This window comes from Myotis brandtii, unplaced genomic scaffold (assembly GCF_000412655.1).
Source record: "Myotis brandtii unplaced genomic scaffold, ASM41265v1 scaffold930, whole genome shotgun sequence".
In the NCBI taxonomy this organism is placed as follows: Eukaryota; Metazoa; Chordata; class Mammalia; order Chiroptera; family Vespertilionidae; genus Myotis; species Myotis brandtii.
In genome coordinates this window covers 567,384-582,444 of record NW_005371837.1, presented here as the reverse complement: position 1 = coordinate 582,444, position 15,061 = coordinate 567,384, and the positions used below count along the sequence as shown (strand labels likewise).

The 15,061-nt window shown below is 53.9% G+C and overlaps 1 protein-coding gene across 1 annotated transcript in view; it reads right to left on the bottom strand.

The window, feature by feature from the left end:
• Positions 1-15,061, bottom strand: part of MCPH1 (microcephalin 1) — a 128,976-nt gene that overhangs the window by 94,246 nt on the left and 19,669 nt on the right. Inside the window, exons 4-11 of the mRNA XM_014533026.1 lie at positions 10,398-10,485; positions 9,228-9,342; positions 7,949-8,092; positions 7,439-7,528; positions 5,816-6,754; positions 2,611-2,717; positions 1,307-1,344; positions 20-182 (exon numbers count right to left, since the gene is read on the bottom strand). Coding sequence (XP_014388512.1) covers positions 20-182; positions 1,307-1,344; positions 2,611-2,717; positions 5,816-6,754; positions 7,439-7,528; positions 7,949-8,092; positions 9,228-9,342; positions 10,398-10,485 — 1,684 coding nt within the window. The remainder of the gene's footprint in view (positions 1-19; positions 183-1,306; positions 1,345-2,610; positions 2,718-5,815; positions 6,755-7,438; positions 7,529-7,948; positions 8,093-9,227; positions 9,343-10,397; positions 10,486-15,061) is intronic.

Below are 15,061 nucleotides of genomic sequence, written 5' to 3'. Positions count from 1 at the left end.
GGGCCCAGCACAGACTCACCCACTCGTAGGAGAGGATCCAGCAGCCGCGCGCCAGGCCCAGCAGCACGTTGAGGGTGCGCAGCGCCTGCCCGGCCAGCACGTGGGTGGTGCTCTCACACACTTCTCGGGCCAACGAGAAGCCTTTCAGTTTGGCCACCACCCGGGTGACGATGCTCTGCTTGCTGTCGGAGGGAAAACAGCACCGTCAAGGCTTCCTGCAGGAGCATCGGGGATGCAGCCCATAAAAAAGACCAGGACAGCTGCGTTTCTGCACCCCTTTCAGCTGTGCCACGTCCCCGTCTCCCACGCCATCACTGGGACCCCGGGGAGACACAGGATGTCAGCTCTCACTGAGTGTCGCTGTGAAGGGCTGAGCGCAGGCCCGGCTGCGACGGCTTTGCCACGTCCTAGACGAGCAGGACCGCAGCCAGGAGTGTGCGGCCTGAGAGTGCGCTCACCAGCCGCGGGCGGGCCTGCCTCTCTCAGTGGTGGCTCGGCAGGAAGGGACCTGCTCCTGCGAATGCGTGGAACTCGCACGCCTGCTGCAGCCTGATTTTCACGGAAAGGGCCCAGGATTCTATGAGAATCTCAAAACCTTAAAACCTATGGCTGATATGAAGAAACACAGGTGTCCCTGTAACAGGAATTCCAAAATCTGTCACAAAGATGGTGCCGCATTTCTGCTGGAAGTGCCGTGCTGTCCAGCGGCTCTGCACCCTCAGGAACCGTGTGGACGCGCACCAAGCATGCAGGGAGCTCCCCGCCAGAGCCTGCTCAGCGCTTCAGGGAAATGGGAGCGAGGCTGCCGGCCGAGCAGGTGCGATCCTGGGCTGGGTGCTCACACTCACGCCAGCTGAGCAACAGGCAAAGCAACAGGTGCGAGCCCTCTGCCCGGCTCCGCACCCAGCTTCAGGGCGGACCTGCTTGGTCTTTTACTTTTTCAATCCTCTCCCACGATATTTTCCATTGATTTTTCGGAGGGAGTGCAAGGGCAGGGGAGAGACACATGGACTGGCTGCCTGCCGCCAGCGCTCCTATGGGCTGGGGAGCCAACCGCAACCTCGGTACGTGCCCTGCACCCCGCGACCTGCCAGGCCCGGGGCTGACGCTCTAACCACGGAGCCGGGCCAGGGCACACTCAGTCTTTCAAGTGCTGAGGGATTTTCTAACTCGATGTTAGTGATATAGCACAACTGAGAAACAGTCCTGGCCTGCGGCTGCCAGAAGCCCAGCTCCCAGGACATACCGGAAGCAAAGGCTAAAGCACTAGACTGAGGAGAAAGGCATCACAACACTGAGTACTTACTCAGCTGGCATGCTGGTCATGACCAATGTTCTCACTGGCTAGAGGGTTCAAAAGAGAAGGAAAAAAAAGTCAAAAATGTGAAAACATTTTCCCACATAAATAAACATTGACATGTGTTTTTCTACAGTTACATCACTTAAAAATAAACATTTAAGCAAATATCAAAGGAAAACAACTTTGTCTTCCTGGAAACAAACAGCCTATGAGATAGAAAGGGAGCTAGTACCCCCACCCCAACCCAAAATAACCCAGACGTGAGGTGGTAGAGAAAATCCAAGTCCCCCTCCGGATGCCCGACCCCCGGGCAGCGAGAGGCCCCCGGCCACTGGGCGTGGGCTCACGGCTGCTCCTCGGAACAGACAGACCAGCTTTGCGGTCCCATCATGAGTGAATGAGCTAAATGGTCGTTAACACGTGTCCATTTCCTGTAGTGAGAGTTTGAGGCACCTTCTAAAAACCACCTACGAAGGTCGTCCACGGACAAGGCCCAGACTCATGGGCAGAAGCAAACGTCATGGCCAGAGGCACACTCCTCCCTCCCCGCTGCCCGGCTCTGATTGGCTCCTAGAGGCCCATCCAGGGGCCATAGGACTTGGCTGGCTACCTGGTTTTCTGAAGTTACTTTTCCTCTCTACCAGTTTTTGTTTTGTTTCATTAACAGATAAACAAAGGCAGGCCTTGGAGGCAGTGTGGGCTCCGCACCAGACACGGCGAGGCGTGTCACAATAAAGCAAGTCACGCATTCCCGTCTCCCAGCGCACGTAGGCTTTGTCTGTGCGACACCACAGTCCACTGAGTGTGCGGCAGCATCACGTCTAACCAGTGTGCACGCCCTGATAAAAACACTTCGCTGCTAAGAGAAAGCAGCAGAGCGAGCGAAAGGTCTCCAATGTGCACACAATGCTAAGCTCCTCCCGCCGTCCCTGCCTGCGGAGCCTGCCTGCTGGGAGCAGAAAGGCCTGGACACCCGCACCCAGGGCTGGACACGCCCACGGCTGGAGGCCGAGCCTGACCCCTCACTGAAGGGTGTGTGGGCTCCTCACCTCCTACCCCTCAACGTTTGTTCAGATTATAGAACAATTTCTGGCACAGCCGACACTCTCGGCTCCAGACGGGCCATCAGCATCTCTACAAGCCATACCGGCCAGGAGCCACAGGGCCTGTCCCACCAGCAGTCTCCGCCCTGAGGGGACCAGTCACAGGGCCCACAGGGCCCCAGCCTCACAAAGGAGGACGGCTGCCCCCCCACCCCCCCACCCCTGCAAGCCGGCCTGGGGACAGTCAGCGGACCATCACACACCAACCTTGGGGCCTCTCCCTCTCTTCTTCGCGGCTGCGGGTCTGGCGAGGTCCTCACGGCCTTCCTGGGCGCCTTCCGGGACATCCTGCCTCGCCGGTCCAGGCCTGACACCTGCAACCAGGGCCTGGAGGTCAGTCAGCACTTGCCACGCACTGAAGGCCCAGGCAGCCCAAGCAAAGGGAACATCAGAGGCACTTGCGCGCGGGTCCGGAGGCAGAGCCTGCAAACGGCAGCGCAGCCTCTCCCGCGCTGAGGTCCACGCCGCCCGACGTGCCACACAATCCCCCGACTCGGGGGTCAGGTACGACTGCCCGCTGGGCGACAACGTGCTGCTCCACCGGCCCAGGCGTCCACCTGCCCATGAGGACAGACGCCTGGATCTCCCGCACGACTCCAACCCCAGTTCTGTTTTATACGACGATCCAAGCCCGCCCTCCAGAGGAGGATACAGATCTGGGTGCCAGTGGCTGGAGAGGAGCCCCCTCCGCCCTCAGTACCAATCTGCCAGCTCCCTACGCGTCTCCACCCGACACCAGTGTCCGCCGTGAGGACACACAACCTCAAAAGACACCATCAAGCCCTGGCTGGTTTGGCTGTGGTTAGAGCGTCAGCCCCAGGGGCTGTGGGTCGAGTCTGGTCAAGGGCACACACCTGGGTTGCAGGTTCAAGCCCCTGTCAGTAGGGGGGCAACCAATCGCTGTGTCTCTCTCATCCATGTTTCTCTCTCTCCCTCCATTGTCTCAAAAATAAAAATAAAAAATCCATGGTAAAAATGTCCTCAGATGAGGATCAAAGAAAAGACAGACACCCATCCAGTGACGTGGCCTCATGTGTCTCCCTGTCCTCGCTCGCCCTCCCTGGATGGCCGCCCACTCTCTGAACCAGCTGCTGTCCTGAGGCCTAACACCACCACCACCTGCCTGGCCTCCAGGGTCCGGCAGGCAGCGGCCTGGGGTCACTCCTGCCCCAGCTCGGGCAGGGGCTGCTAAGCCAGCCCACGCGGCTGGTGACGCACCTTCCCGTAAATGCTGCTCGCTGCGGACACAACGAGGCAGAGCACGGCCCCGCAGACAACTCAGCAGACGAGTCAATACGAGGCAGAAACAACACAAGCACCTCGAAACCAAGTCACCCAACACGAGAGGGGCTGACGCAGGCACCCCGACACGAGGCACAACGACGCTGAGAATCAGACAGAAAGTGTCAGCCCTTCTTCCAGCCAAGTGCCGAACGAGGGCTGAATGTTTTCTTGAATTAAAACTAGTTCTTTGCAACTTGGGCCCTAAAAACGCCAGGTCCTGAGCACCTAGGAGCAACTTACCCCGAGGCCTCTGGAGACGCAGCCGACCCCACGCTGGCCCCACCTGCTCCTCAGCGAGCTCTACACTCGACTTGCATTGTTCAGCTCCCTCCTGGCCTCCTGCATCCCAGCCACAGCCTCAGGGGGAGAGACCCCGCCTGGCGCAGGTGGGTCAGACCATGTCCAAGGGCATCTGGCCTCATTGCCCTGCAAAACCACAGCGAGCCCCCAGGCCTCTCAGGACCGGAGGCCCTGAGGTCTGGCTCCCGCGGCCTTTCTGACCTCACCCCGTCCCCGTCCCCTTTGACACGTAGCCGACTCCCAGGGGAGGTGATACCACGGCTGAGGATGGGCCACCGCAACACCAGGGTCTTGATTCCATCACCACAAAGCCAGGCTCAGGTCAGACCAGACGATGCGCAGGCCTCCTAGGCCCTGAAGGGCCAGGATCTTGTCCCTGTGGCATGACAGGGGCTCCGAGTCACGCCAAGGCCGGGCCTGCACCCTCTGCGTGGCAGCCCACACCTGGCGGTGGCTGGACCGGAAGTTCCTGGAGGCCTGAGCTACCGACCTCACAGGGCGTGGGCACTGGGTGAGTCCCCCAAGGACCACCACCGCCTCCTGACACCCCGGGGTCCAGGGCGCACTGCGTCCCGACACCAGCTGCCCACATGTGCGTGTACGTGCTTTGTATGTGCGTGTCACAAATAGCACTCGAAGCTCTGAAATACACAGGACACAGCCAAGACTATCCTTAACCACCAAAACTAGTCTATGCGCCCAGTGTTTTGAACTCACTTTACAGTCCACACCATTTTAAAATAAATATTTGCAAACACATACTAAGCATAATGGAATATAAGATACACTTTCTTGTCAAATTTTATATATTTTCAGAAAAATAAGATATAAAAGTTAAATTAAAAACATACAATCCTCCTTGTGAGATGATTTTGGGGAGTTCATTTACTTCCAAGGAAAAGATATACAATACATCTACGATTATTTCAACCCCAAACTTTCCATCTTGAAAAGGGTGGTTAACAGCATTTGAGGAACAGAAAAATGGGGAAGAATACACTTGGTCTTAGTGAAACATTCAGCCCAACCGTTGGTAAAGACAGTTGAATTTCAAGGTCTCGCATTCTGATGGCTGAAGCACAGTTCTGCTCAAAGCCGGAAAGCGCAAAGCGTTTTCTGATTGTGCTGCCTTTGCTGAAATTACTGCAATGCAGAACTCGCTAATATGGCCACAATTAAGTTACAGAGTGGAATAAATCTATCTGAATGACATTTAACCTATTTAAGGCAAAATAAATAGAATTAAGCAAGGCCTGCTGCCATGAACTTCTTACGAAGGAAAACATTAACTACATTTTTATAGCAAACAATGCCCAAAGCTTTTTCAAAGCAAATACTGATCACATACGTCCGTGCACTTTCCACACCTTCCCTGTCCTGACAGAATCGGCCGACACCACCTTCACTTCCCTCTGAGGCGACAGCCCCCCGTGGGGAACTGCGATCGCCCCGAGTGGCCTGCACAGTAGCTGCGCCAAGGCTGCCGACCCAGGACGGCGCCCCCGAGGATGGCTCTCCGCCTGAGAAGGTCAGGGTGAGAGAAACATGTCCATAGCAGCAGGTGGGACCCAGAAATCCCACAGGGAGGTGAGCCAGGACCCCTAAAGAATGTACCATTGGAAAGTGTCAAGCCCACAATCTTTAAAAAGAAAAATATTTTTAATTATGAAAAAGCTCCGATGAACGTAAAGATGGATACACATGCCACATTCCTGTAACAGACACGTGCAGTCTGTCCCCTCTCCACCCTCTGGCTACATCTTCCCGTTCTCCTCTGGATTCTCCACATTCCATCACCTACAAAACCCAGCTCCTCACTGAGATTCACCTGCAGGGGAACTCAACCGTCCAGAGGTGGCGTCCTCTTCCCGCGGGCGCCTCATGTCCGCCGGGTCCCCGCTCTCCTTACCGCCGGGGGTGACGGCCCCGTGGTGTCCCTCAGGGCCCCCGTCTCCTCTCTGAGCATCCTCAGGGGGGCCGCGCCCCGGAGCGTCCTCGGCAGCAGGCATGTTCCTCAGGAAAGGTGTGTGGGACCCCCCACTTGCAGGTGCATGAAGCCCGGGGCTGGCCTGGGCGGTGGCACTGGTAGTGGGGACCAAGCTGGGGTCCTTGCCCAGGCAGGAGAAGTCGGACATGCCCAGGATGCTGGCTCGCTCCCGCCTGGAGAGCCCGGCTCTGCAGGGGGGGTGGGCGGGGCCGGGAGGTGACTGCAGCCCTGGAGGGAGAGTCCCCAGGCTCCTCTCCCGGAGGTTGTCTGGAGAGAAGTAATCCTCATAGGAGGACGTGCCCCCAGGAGGAGTCCCCACAGCAGGGCTGGCCGGGGCCTGGCCCCTGGGGGAGGGGAACAGCTGCACAGCAGACTTCCGGCCGCACTTGGGCTTCTTCGGCCTCCCCTCCGGGGGCGCGTGGGCGTGCTCCGACGGGCGCTTTCTCTTCGAGGAGGAGCTCCTGGCTGAGTGTCCCAGATGGTGGCCTTGAGTTACCGAAGGCTGCTGGTCAGGGGTGGCCGCCGCGCCTGCAGGGTCCGTCTGCCAACCCGCGATCTCCTCCGCACGATGGCACTCAGGCATCTGAGGTGCTAGCTGGCCGAGGTACCTGGGAGACGCGGGTGAGCGGACGCTGCTCGTTTCCAATGCCGGTGACGAAGCACACAGGGGGCTTCTAGTGTCGTCAGCGGGTCCTCCCAATTTCCTCTCCTGATCCCCATGCCCCGAGTCTCCACAAGGATCGTCCAAAGATGACTGCAGGCCGCCAGCCCAGGAGTCCTCTGGAAAACAGGGAGCGAGTGCACTTTAAAGAAGGTCTCGATCTGCCGGAACCGGTTTGGCTCAGTGGATAGAGCGTTGGCCTGTGGACTGAAAGGTCCCAGGTTCGATTCCGGTCAAGGGCATGTACCTGGGTTGCGGGCACATCCCCAGTAGATGTGCAGGAGGCAGCTGATCGATGTTTCTCTCTCATCGATGTTTCTAACTCTCTATCTCTCTCCCTTCCTCTCTGTAAAAAATCAATAAAATATATTTAAAAAAAAAAAAAAAAAAAGGTCTCGATCCCCACAGGGCACAGGAGTTCCCTCACAGTGACACCTTCCCAGCACTGTCCTCGGGTCAGGGAGCCCCCAGGCTGTGCGTGATGCCCGGGAGGTGTGTCGTGACCCACGCGACCACACGCTCCCTGCACCCACTGCACAGGCTGCGGAACCTCCCTCTGCAGCTCCTACTGTGCTCTGTACTGGACGCTTGAATTGCAAGTTAAGAAAATGCCCAAGAGGAACCACAGGAACCAAAAACGAGTCATGTGCTTATTACAATGAACTACTTTTTACTATAATTCTTAATTTCAGGGTAAATTCAGGAATTCTAGTTTTAAGTAACTAGTCTTCTCATCAAATAAAATTCCAAATAAGAGAAAACATAATATTCTTAAAGCTAAAATATCACAGAAAATGATCTACCTGAACACAAAGTGTCATGTGAGATATTCAAAGACGCTTCACAGGAGGCGTGAGCTGGGTTATCGAAAGACTTTTCCATCATCTGGGAAGCTGGAAGCATAATCAAAACATTAGATACAATTCTGTTATTTTTTCAGATGCAGCCAGCAGAAAGCCCACATTCTGCTCTTGACCCTGGAGAATACTAACTATACACCCAATATGCACCTAAAATAAAGGTGTTCCAAAAAAATGTATACACACTTTAAATAATTATTAATTCCAATGGGTTAAATCTGAAAAGAAAGAAACATCAATCGAGCTACTAAAAACTGTCTGTGTATATATTTTGGGGGGACACCTTATATTAATGAAGCATAAGGAATTTCTGGAAGAAAATTTAAAGTCTACCCGGAGACAGATTAAAATCTGTTGGAATCGGGTAACTTTAACTCAAATATCTAAAGAAACATCACACTTCCCACCACAATTACCCAGCACAGCGCTCATGTGACCACACGTGAGGCTTACAGGTCGGGGAGAGGTTTGCCCGCTTCTCCTTCATCTCCTGCAGCCTCTGCTCCATGGCGCGGTGACGACCTCTGTACGCCGTCGCTGTGGGGCTGTACATCAAGGCGCCATTGGACTCAAACAAGAGGACAGGGACGTCGTTATCTGAAACAAAGACAAGCCATAGCTACAGAAATGCTTATTTGTATCCATGATGTATAGGGTTGGTCTGAAACACTGAATTCAGAGGCCAGGTGACACAGGCAGAGAAAAATACCCAAACACATAGAGTACTTCAGAGCTTCATGACATTAAAGTATTTGTCCAAGTCATTAGAAGGATATATCTAGTGAATAAATGGGCAGAGGTGCCCGGCTGGCGTGGCTCAGTGGCTGAGCATTGACCTATGAACCAGGAGGTCATGGCTGGATTCCCCGTCAGGCGCATGCGGGACTTGCGGGCTAGATCCCCCGTGTGGGGTGTGCAGGAAGCAGCTGATCAATGATTCTCTCTCATTATTGACATTTCTCTTCCTCTCCCTTCCTCTTTGAAATCAATAAAAATATATTTTTAAAAAATTTAAAAACAGAACTGCCATATGTCCCAGCAATGTCACCTCCAAGGAGGTAACCAAAGAAAATGAAAGATGTCTGCACCCATGTAAAGGCAGTGTTGTTGATAACAGTAAAGATATAGAAATAATCCAAATGTCCACCAATGAATGAATGTGGTACATACGTATACAATGGAGTGTTACTCAGCCATAAAACAGAACGGAATCTTGCCATTTGAGACAACACGGATTGGACCTTGAGAGCATTATGCTGAATGAAATAAGCCAGACAAAGTCAGACAGATTCCGTATGAAACCACTGAGATGTGGAATCTTAAAAAAACAAAACAACAAACCCCTGAACTCACTGATACAGAGGACAGATTGGTGGCAGCAGGCGTAGTGGCCGCGATATGTGAAACTTGCTGAGAGAGCGCGTCTCAAAAGCACTCCTGGTGATGGGTGTTCACAAGGTGTAACTGATACCAACCCATCAGGCTGTTCACCTGAAACTCACATCATGTTCGATGCCAATCACAGCTCAATAAGCAGAAACTGTTCTGGGACCGATTAGCTCAGCCGCATGGCCCTGCAATGGCCACTATCAAGTCACAGGCGACTTCATTCTGTTTTCTCTTCCTGGGCTGGAGCCGCTGCAGGCCCCCTCGGGAGGCCATTCCGCATGCCACTGGCTACCTCGGTGTGCAAGCACACACGAAAAGGAGGGTGCCATATTTCTTTGCTTACCTAATGTTGTTTTTTGCCTTTGTAGCTCATTAGCCATTTTCTCAAATTTCTTTTGAAGTCTCTTATCATTTTCTGGTGTTTTAGGAGTAAAATCTTTGGGCTGCATACACCTATGCTGTGCAAAAAAGAACACAGACATTAACTCTCAGTGCTGCCTTTGTGCAGGCCAGGAAAGGGACCTGCTCGTGGCCATTCCGGGCATCTCTGATCACAGTAATAACAAAACCCTAAGGAGGCATTTGTTGCACTACATGTGAGTTTGTACGATTGTGAAAACATATAAGGGCCCTGGCCGGGTGGCTCAGTTGGTTGGAGCGTCAGCCCGCGCACCGAAGGGCCTCAGGCTCAGTTCCGGTCAGGCACACACCCAGGTGTGGGCTGAGGCAATCCACACGGAGTCTCTCACATCAGTGTCTGTGGTCCTCCCTTTCCCTTACTCTCTAAGAAATCAATAAATACATCCTCGGGGGAGGATTTAAAAAACACGACGATACAGGACTAGGGCTGGCTGTACCAGCAGCTCTGCTTCTGAGGCACTTTCAGTACCCAGCATTCTTAGTTTCCATGAAGATGGTCTCTTTCTTCTTAGTTTTGCTACCCTCATGGTCTCTCCCTGCCCCACAAACATTATGACGTAGTAGTAAAACACAAAAGCAATTATTTTTTAACTGCCAAAGGAAATAAACATAACTTAATCTTATCTCTAAATCACAGTAACCCCACTGAGCCAGTAAAAAGCAAGTAGTGTAACTACACATACACAAGGTGACAGAGTCATGAACCTCGGCCTACGAAGCCCTCGGGAAGCGGGTCCCCATCGGCACAGCTTTCCTGTGAGAACACCGCGCTCTCCCGGCCCTGCGTTCCAGCCGCACTGAACGAGGGCATCTGACTCGACCCAGCTCCTCTGCCGTAGCCACAGGGCGCCGAGCTGTGCGCGGGTCCCGACTTGGTTTCCTCTTGGCCGACAGCAGTCCCATTTCTTACAGGTCCCCTCAAAGCGCCCAGAGGGCAAAACCACCTCTAACCCACTAAGGACGCTGTGACAATGGCAGCATCAACAATGACACTGAAGGCAGCTCCGTACTCCGCTGCTAAAAGCTTCCTTTCCAGGAATAAAGTAAAAGAATGAATAAATGAGTAACTGCCTACACTGGGTCAGATACTTACTTTTTTTTTAATGAGGCGGGGCAGGTGTTCGTGGGTGTTCGCCGCAGGGAACAGGGCTTCGTCGACGTGCGCCCCGGCCGTCCTGCACCTGTGTGAGGAGACAAGTCCTTGGTGAGCATCTGTCTGCTAGACGCGCAGTGTGAAGCCTGCACGTGCCCGTGTAACGGAGGACACCCTCGCACGGGCCACCTAGCAGACACGTCTACTAAATAAGTACCCACGTGGCCAAGCACAGAGCCGATGCCCTCTCACTTCCCAAAGTCTCCTCCACCTGGTGTTTCTGAGGCCGAGAGCCAAAGCTAGAGGCACGCCCAGGAAGCATCCTTCTTCTGCAATAACTTCAGATTTGTAACCCACTTCAGAATGACCAGTGCACGGTGCTCAAAAAGGTGTAAGCACGTGCCATGAAACACATAATGAAAACAGAATGAAAGGAGTGGTTTAGGGCTGGAGGACCCCAAAGAAGCTGAGGGCAGAAAGCTTATCTTCCCTCCAAAGCCAGTTCTCCCCTCTGTGTTTCTCTCCAGACCTGTCGCCCCAGCTGGGCTGTGGAAGGGGAGGCACCGCCGAGCAGCGGGCGGCAGAACTGCTTTCCAAAACTGACAGTAGACGAGGAGAGTGGCAAGACCCCCCACTCTGCAAATGGCACCAGAGCTGGGTTCTCACACCGAGTCCACACCCCACAGGCTGGGGCTCCCAGGCCTGGCCGGCACCTGCCCTCCAGCAAACATCACCTTATCAGCATCATGAAGTTGCACCTGGCTGAGCCCCGACTATGACGACTAGCTGAGGGTCCTGTGGACGCCAGGCCTGTCTCCTCCACAAACCTGTGCTGAGACCGGGAACGTCTGTGACTTTGGGGCTGATGACCTCACTGGTAACAGTGAGGAGATGGTGCGCGTTGCTTGCTGTTTTTGACTCACAGCGTCACCAAACGTTTGCTGCTAGCAGGATGGTCTAGCTGGCAGGTGTTTTAGAAGCACTGTTCCTTTTCACACACCACTTTTCTCCGCAGGAACAGGCTCGACAAACTTCAGGTTGAAGAACAATCTTGAACCTGAGATCTCAGTTGTCTGTTCTTATAAAGGAAACTCCCAGAAATAACCCCACGAGTGGGATTCTAGCGACACCTAGTGACCTTTCCTATGTACTGTTCACGTTTTCAGTGGAAAACAGGAGCCATAGCCTGGATAGCCCTTAACAAGACAGACACAGAACCTAAAATAAAGGTCTAAGTTCTGGTGAAGGAAGTTCAAGTGCACTGAAAAATAAGGGAACAGCATGACATCAACTTTATGTTCTCACCTACAGAGTGGGGAAGACGAGAGGGCGCAGTGTGAGGGAGGCTGTGGGGTAGGTGCCTCACTGCGGGGAAAGCACGGAACTGGCACTTTCCCAGGAGGTGATCTGACAGCATCCACCACAAACGCAGCATGCGAGCCCTCGAAACCCAGAAGCCCACCTCTGGAAGGGAACCCACAGAAAGACGGTCATGCAGGCAGGGCCTCCTCGCCCATCCGTGGTCACTGAGCACCGACGATGAGCCAGGGGAGTTCAGATGACTCAGTGGAAGCACAGCCATAAAACAGGACAGGCACGGTGGATGCACTTTACATGGGAACAGAAAGACCACAGTCCACGGTTACACGGACACGTGGGTGAAAGGACAGAACAGAGTGGGTTTTAACAGCACAACAAGGGAACAGACTGGGGGACAGAGAGCACTCTGGGCAGGGAGCCCTACCACTGCGACAGGGGGAGGAGCTGCGCACCAAACGGGAGAACCGGGGCGAGGAGGCAGCATAAAGGGATCCAGAGTCCATAACATGCACAGTGTCCAAAACTCAGCCCAAAGCGACGCCATGAGGAGCCAAGAAGAAGCCCACCGACAGATGCCAACTCCATGTGCTGGGATCACCAAAGACGCAGTTACTGAACGACAAGGACACTCTGCACGGAAACGCTCCTGCAGTGAGAGACAGGGAGGCTGAGACACAAACACACGTGAGAAAGAACCGAGGGCCCGGCCGGCAGCTCAGTGGGTCAGCGTTGTCCTACACCCAAGGCTGTGGGTGCGGTCCCAGTCGGGGCACCTTCAAAATCAACCAAGGAGTTTGTGTGAATACGGGGAACAGCAAATCGCTGTTTCGCCCTTCCTCTCTCTCTCTCTCAAGTCAATAAAAACAAAAATAAAAATAAGACAAATGGAAATGTTACAACTAATATTGCCCAAAATAATGTACTAAGTGGACATAATGACAAAACAGAGTTGACAAAGAAGAGTCAGTGAACTTGAAGATTGATTTGGCGAGGAAATAAAAACTGAAAAATAATGAACAAAGCCAGGCCTCAGGACAGTGGGAAGATGTCAAAGGTCAAAGGCTGCTGACACAGGAGGGACTGACACGGAGGCCCAGGCCATCCCGGCCCCATCACACCCACCTCTGCTGCTTCTCCAGGGCTCCCTGCACCCGCAGAGCTGAGCAGCTCCATAGAGACCCAATGGCTCTGTCCCTTTACAGAAAAGCCGGATCCCCACTGTGCAGCGACCCGAGTTCTAGGGAAAGAGGGTCAAGGGGCAGAAAAGCCACTTGAAGCAACGGCCAAAACCTGGGAGCTCATACGTTCAAGCACCTCCGCGAAATCCACACAAGACAAGGAGGAAAGCACTTCAGGGAAACGTCCGAAAATCAACGTTAAGAAGAAAAACTGAGAGAAGGCAGAGGAAAAGGGTACGTGACTTCCAACTGAGAAAGGAGGGGCATGACCAGGCGCCTCCTGAGCCCCGGAGGACAGCAGGCTGTGGGGCACCTGGACCTGCTGAAAAGGAGCCACTGTCCCCCTGGAACTGCATGTCCATGGAAACGGCACCACAGATGAGCCCGGAATAAGGACATCTTCAGACAGGAAAAACGAAGGACATGTGTTGTCATCTCATTAAAGAGATGCTACACTGACAGCACTGAAGTGAGAAATAAGCCATTTAACAATGCCGTTTGGAGACTTCAATATGCCATTTAATGGTGGACAGATCAAGAAGATGACACAAAACTTAAAAAAAGTATGAACCAACTACTATTGACCTGTCAGAAAGGCACATAGAGAACATCCCTTCCACAGCCACAGAACACATTCTCCCAGGGAGACCAGTGTGAGGGCACAGAACACGTCTCGATTACCTGGACGAGATTGAAAAAATACAAAACATGTCCTCCGACCACAACAGAACAAAGTGAGGCATCAAAAATAGAATGAAGTTTGGAAAACTCAAAATATGTGGAAATTAAACAAGAACCTCCTAAATAACCAATGGGTAAAATAAACTGCAAAAAACAAATTAGAAAACACTTTGAAGTAAATGACAACCCCTCAACCCAGCTAAGACCTACTGCCTGCTAATCAGACCCCCCCACCCTCCCTTCGGGGCAAGCCTGGTGTTGGCCGGTCCTTCATTATCACGGCTTTGCACTTCCCTCCACTCCCTCGGTGGAGACTGCTGGCAAAACCCAGCCCTGATGAACCCACTCGCCTCCTTCCAGCTGTGGGCTGCTGGGTAAAGAGCGTGCCTGCTCCACCGGCCTCACGTTCAACTTACAACCACCATCCTCACGTGGGCTGTCCCTCCTTCACTGCCGCTGGGGAGCGCCTGCCTCCAGCCTGGCTCACTCAATGCCTCCACCCCTCTCCCTGCTCCTACCCCGGGCCTGGTCCCACACCTTCTCCTCCCTCACATCCCACAAGAACTGCATCATGGGATGCCCGTGACCTCTCCCATCTCAATCTCCTCCCATGCTTCCCCTCAACACTCCCATCAAGGGCTCCACTGGGCCCCAGAACATTTCTAAGCCCTAACCCCCCAGAACCTCAGAACATGACTGTATTTGGAGAGGGGCCTTCAAAGACCTAGTTAAGGTTAAATGAGGTCATATGAGTGGGCCCTAATCCAATGGGACTAATCTATATATACTAGAGGCCCAGTGCACAAAATTCGTACACGGTAGGGTCCCTAGGCCTGGCTGGCGATCAGGGCCTATCTGTGAGGTGACTAGCGGGGTGATCAGGCCACCCCCACCGCCCCCCTGCTCGCACTTGCCTTGGCTGGCCTAGTGCCGCCTGCTCGCTGCCACTGGTCAGGGCCTGCGGGCTGGGGACACTCCGGACCCCTCGGGGGATGTCGGAAAGCCGGTTTTGGCCCCATCCCCTCAGGCCAGGCCAAGGGACACCACCTGGCGGAGGGACCCTGCTCACTCCGCAGATGCTGGGGAGGGACCGTGGGAGGTTGGCTTCAGGGAGTGCCCAGCCCTTCTCGCCCAGTCCCGCCCCACCAGCCACCTTCTAATTAATTTCCTTTCAATGTGCAGGAATCTGTGCACCGGGCCCCTAGTGTCTCTGTAAGAAGAGATTAGGACACAGACACTCAGGCACAGCCATCTGCAGACCAAGCAGAGAGAGAGGCCTCAGAAGAAGCCTGCCTTGCCAGTACCTGACCCTGAACTCCAGCCCCCAGAACAGTGAGAATTACATCTGTTGTTCCAGTTTGGGAACACTGCTATGGCCACCCAGGCAGCTGATACAATCACTTCATGGCATTTGCTCCCTTATTGTTTCCTGAGCACTCCAACCACAAGCTTCGGGCTGTGTGCTCATTCCCCTCCAGGCGGCAG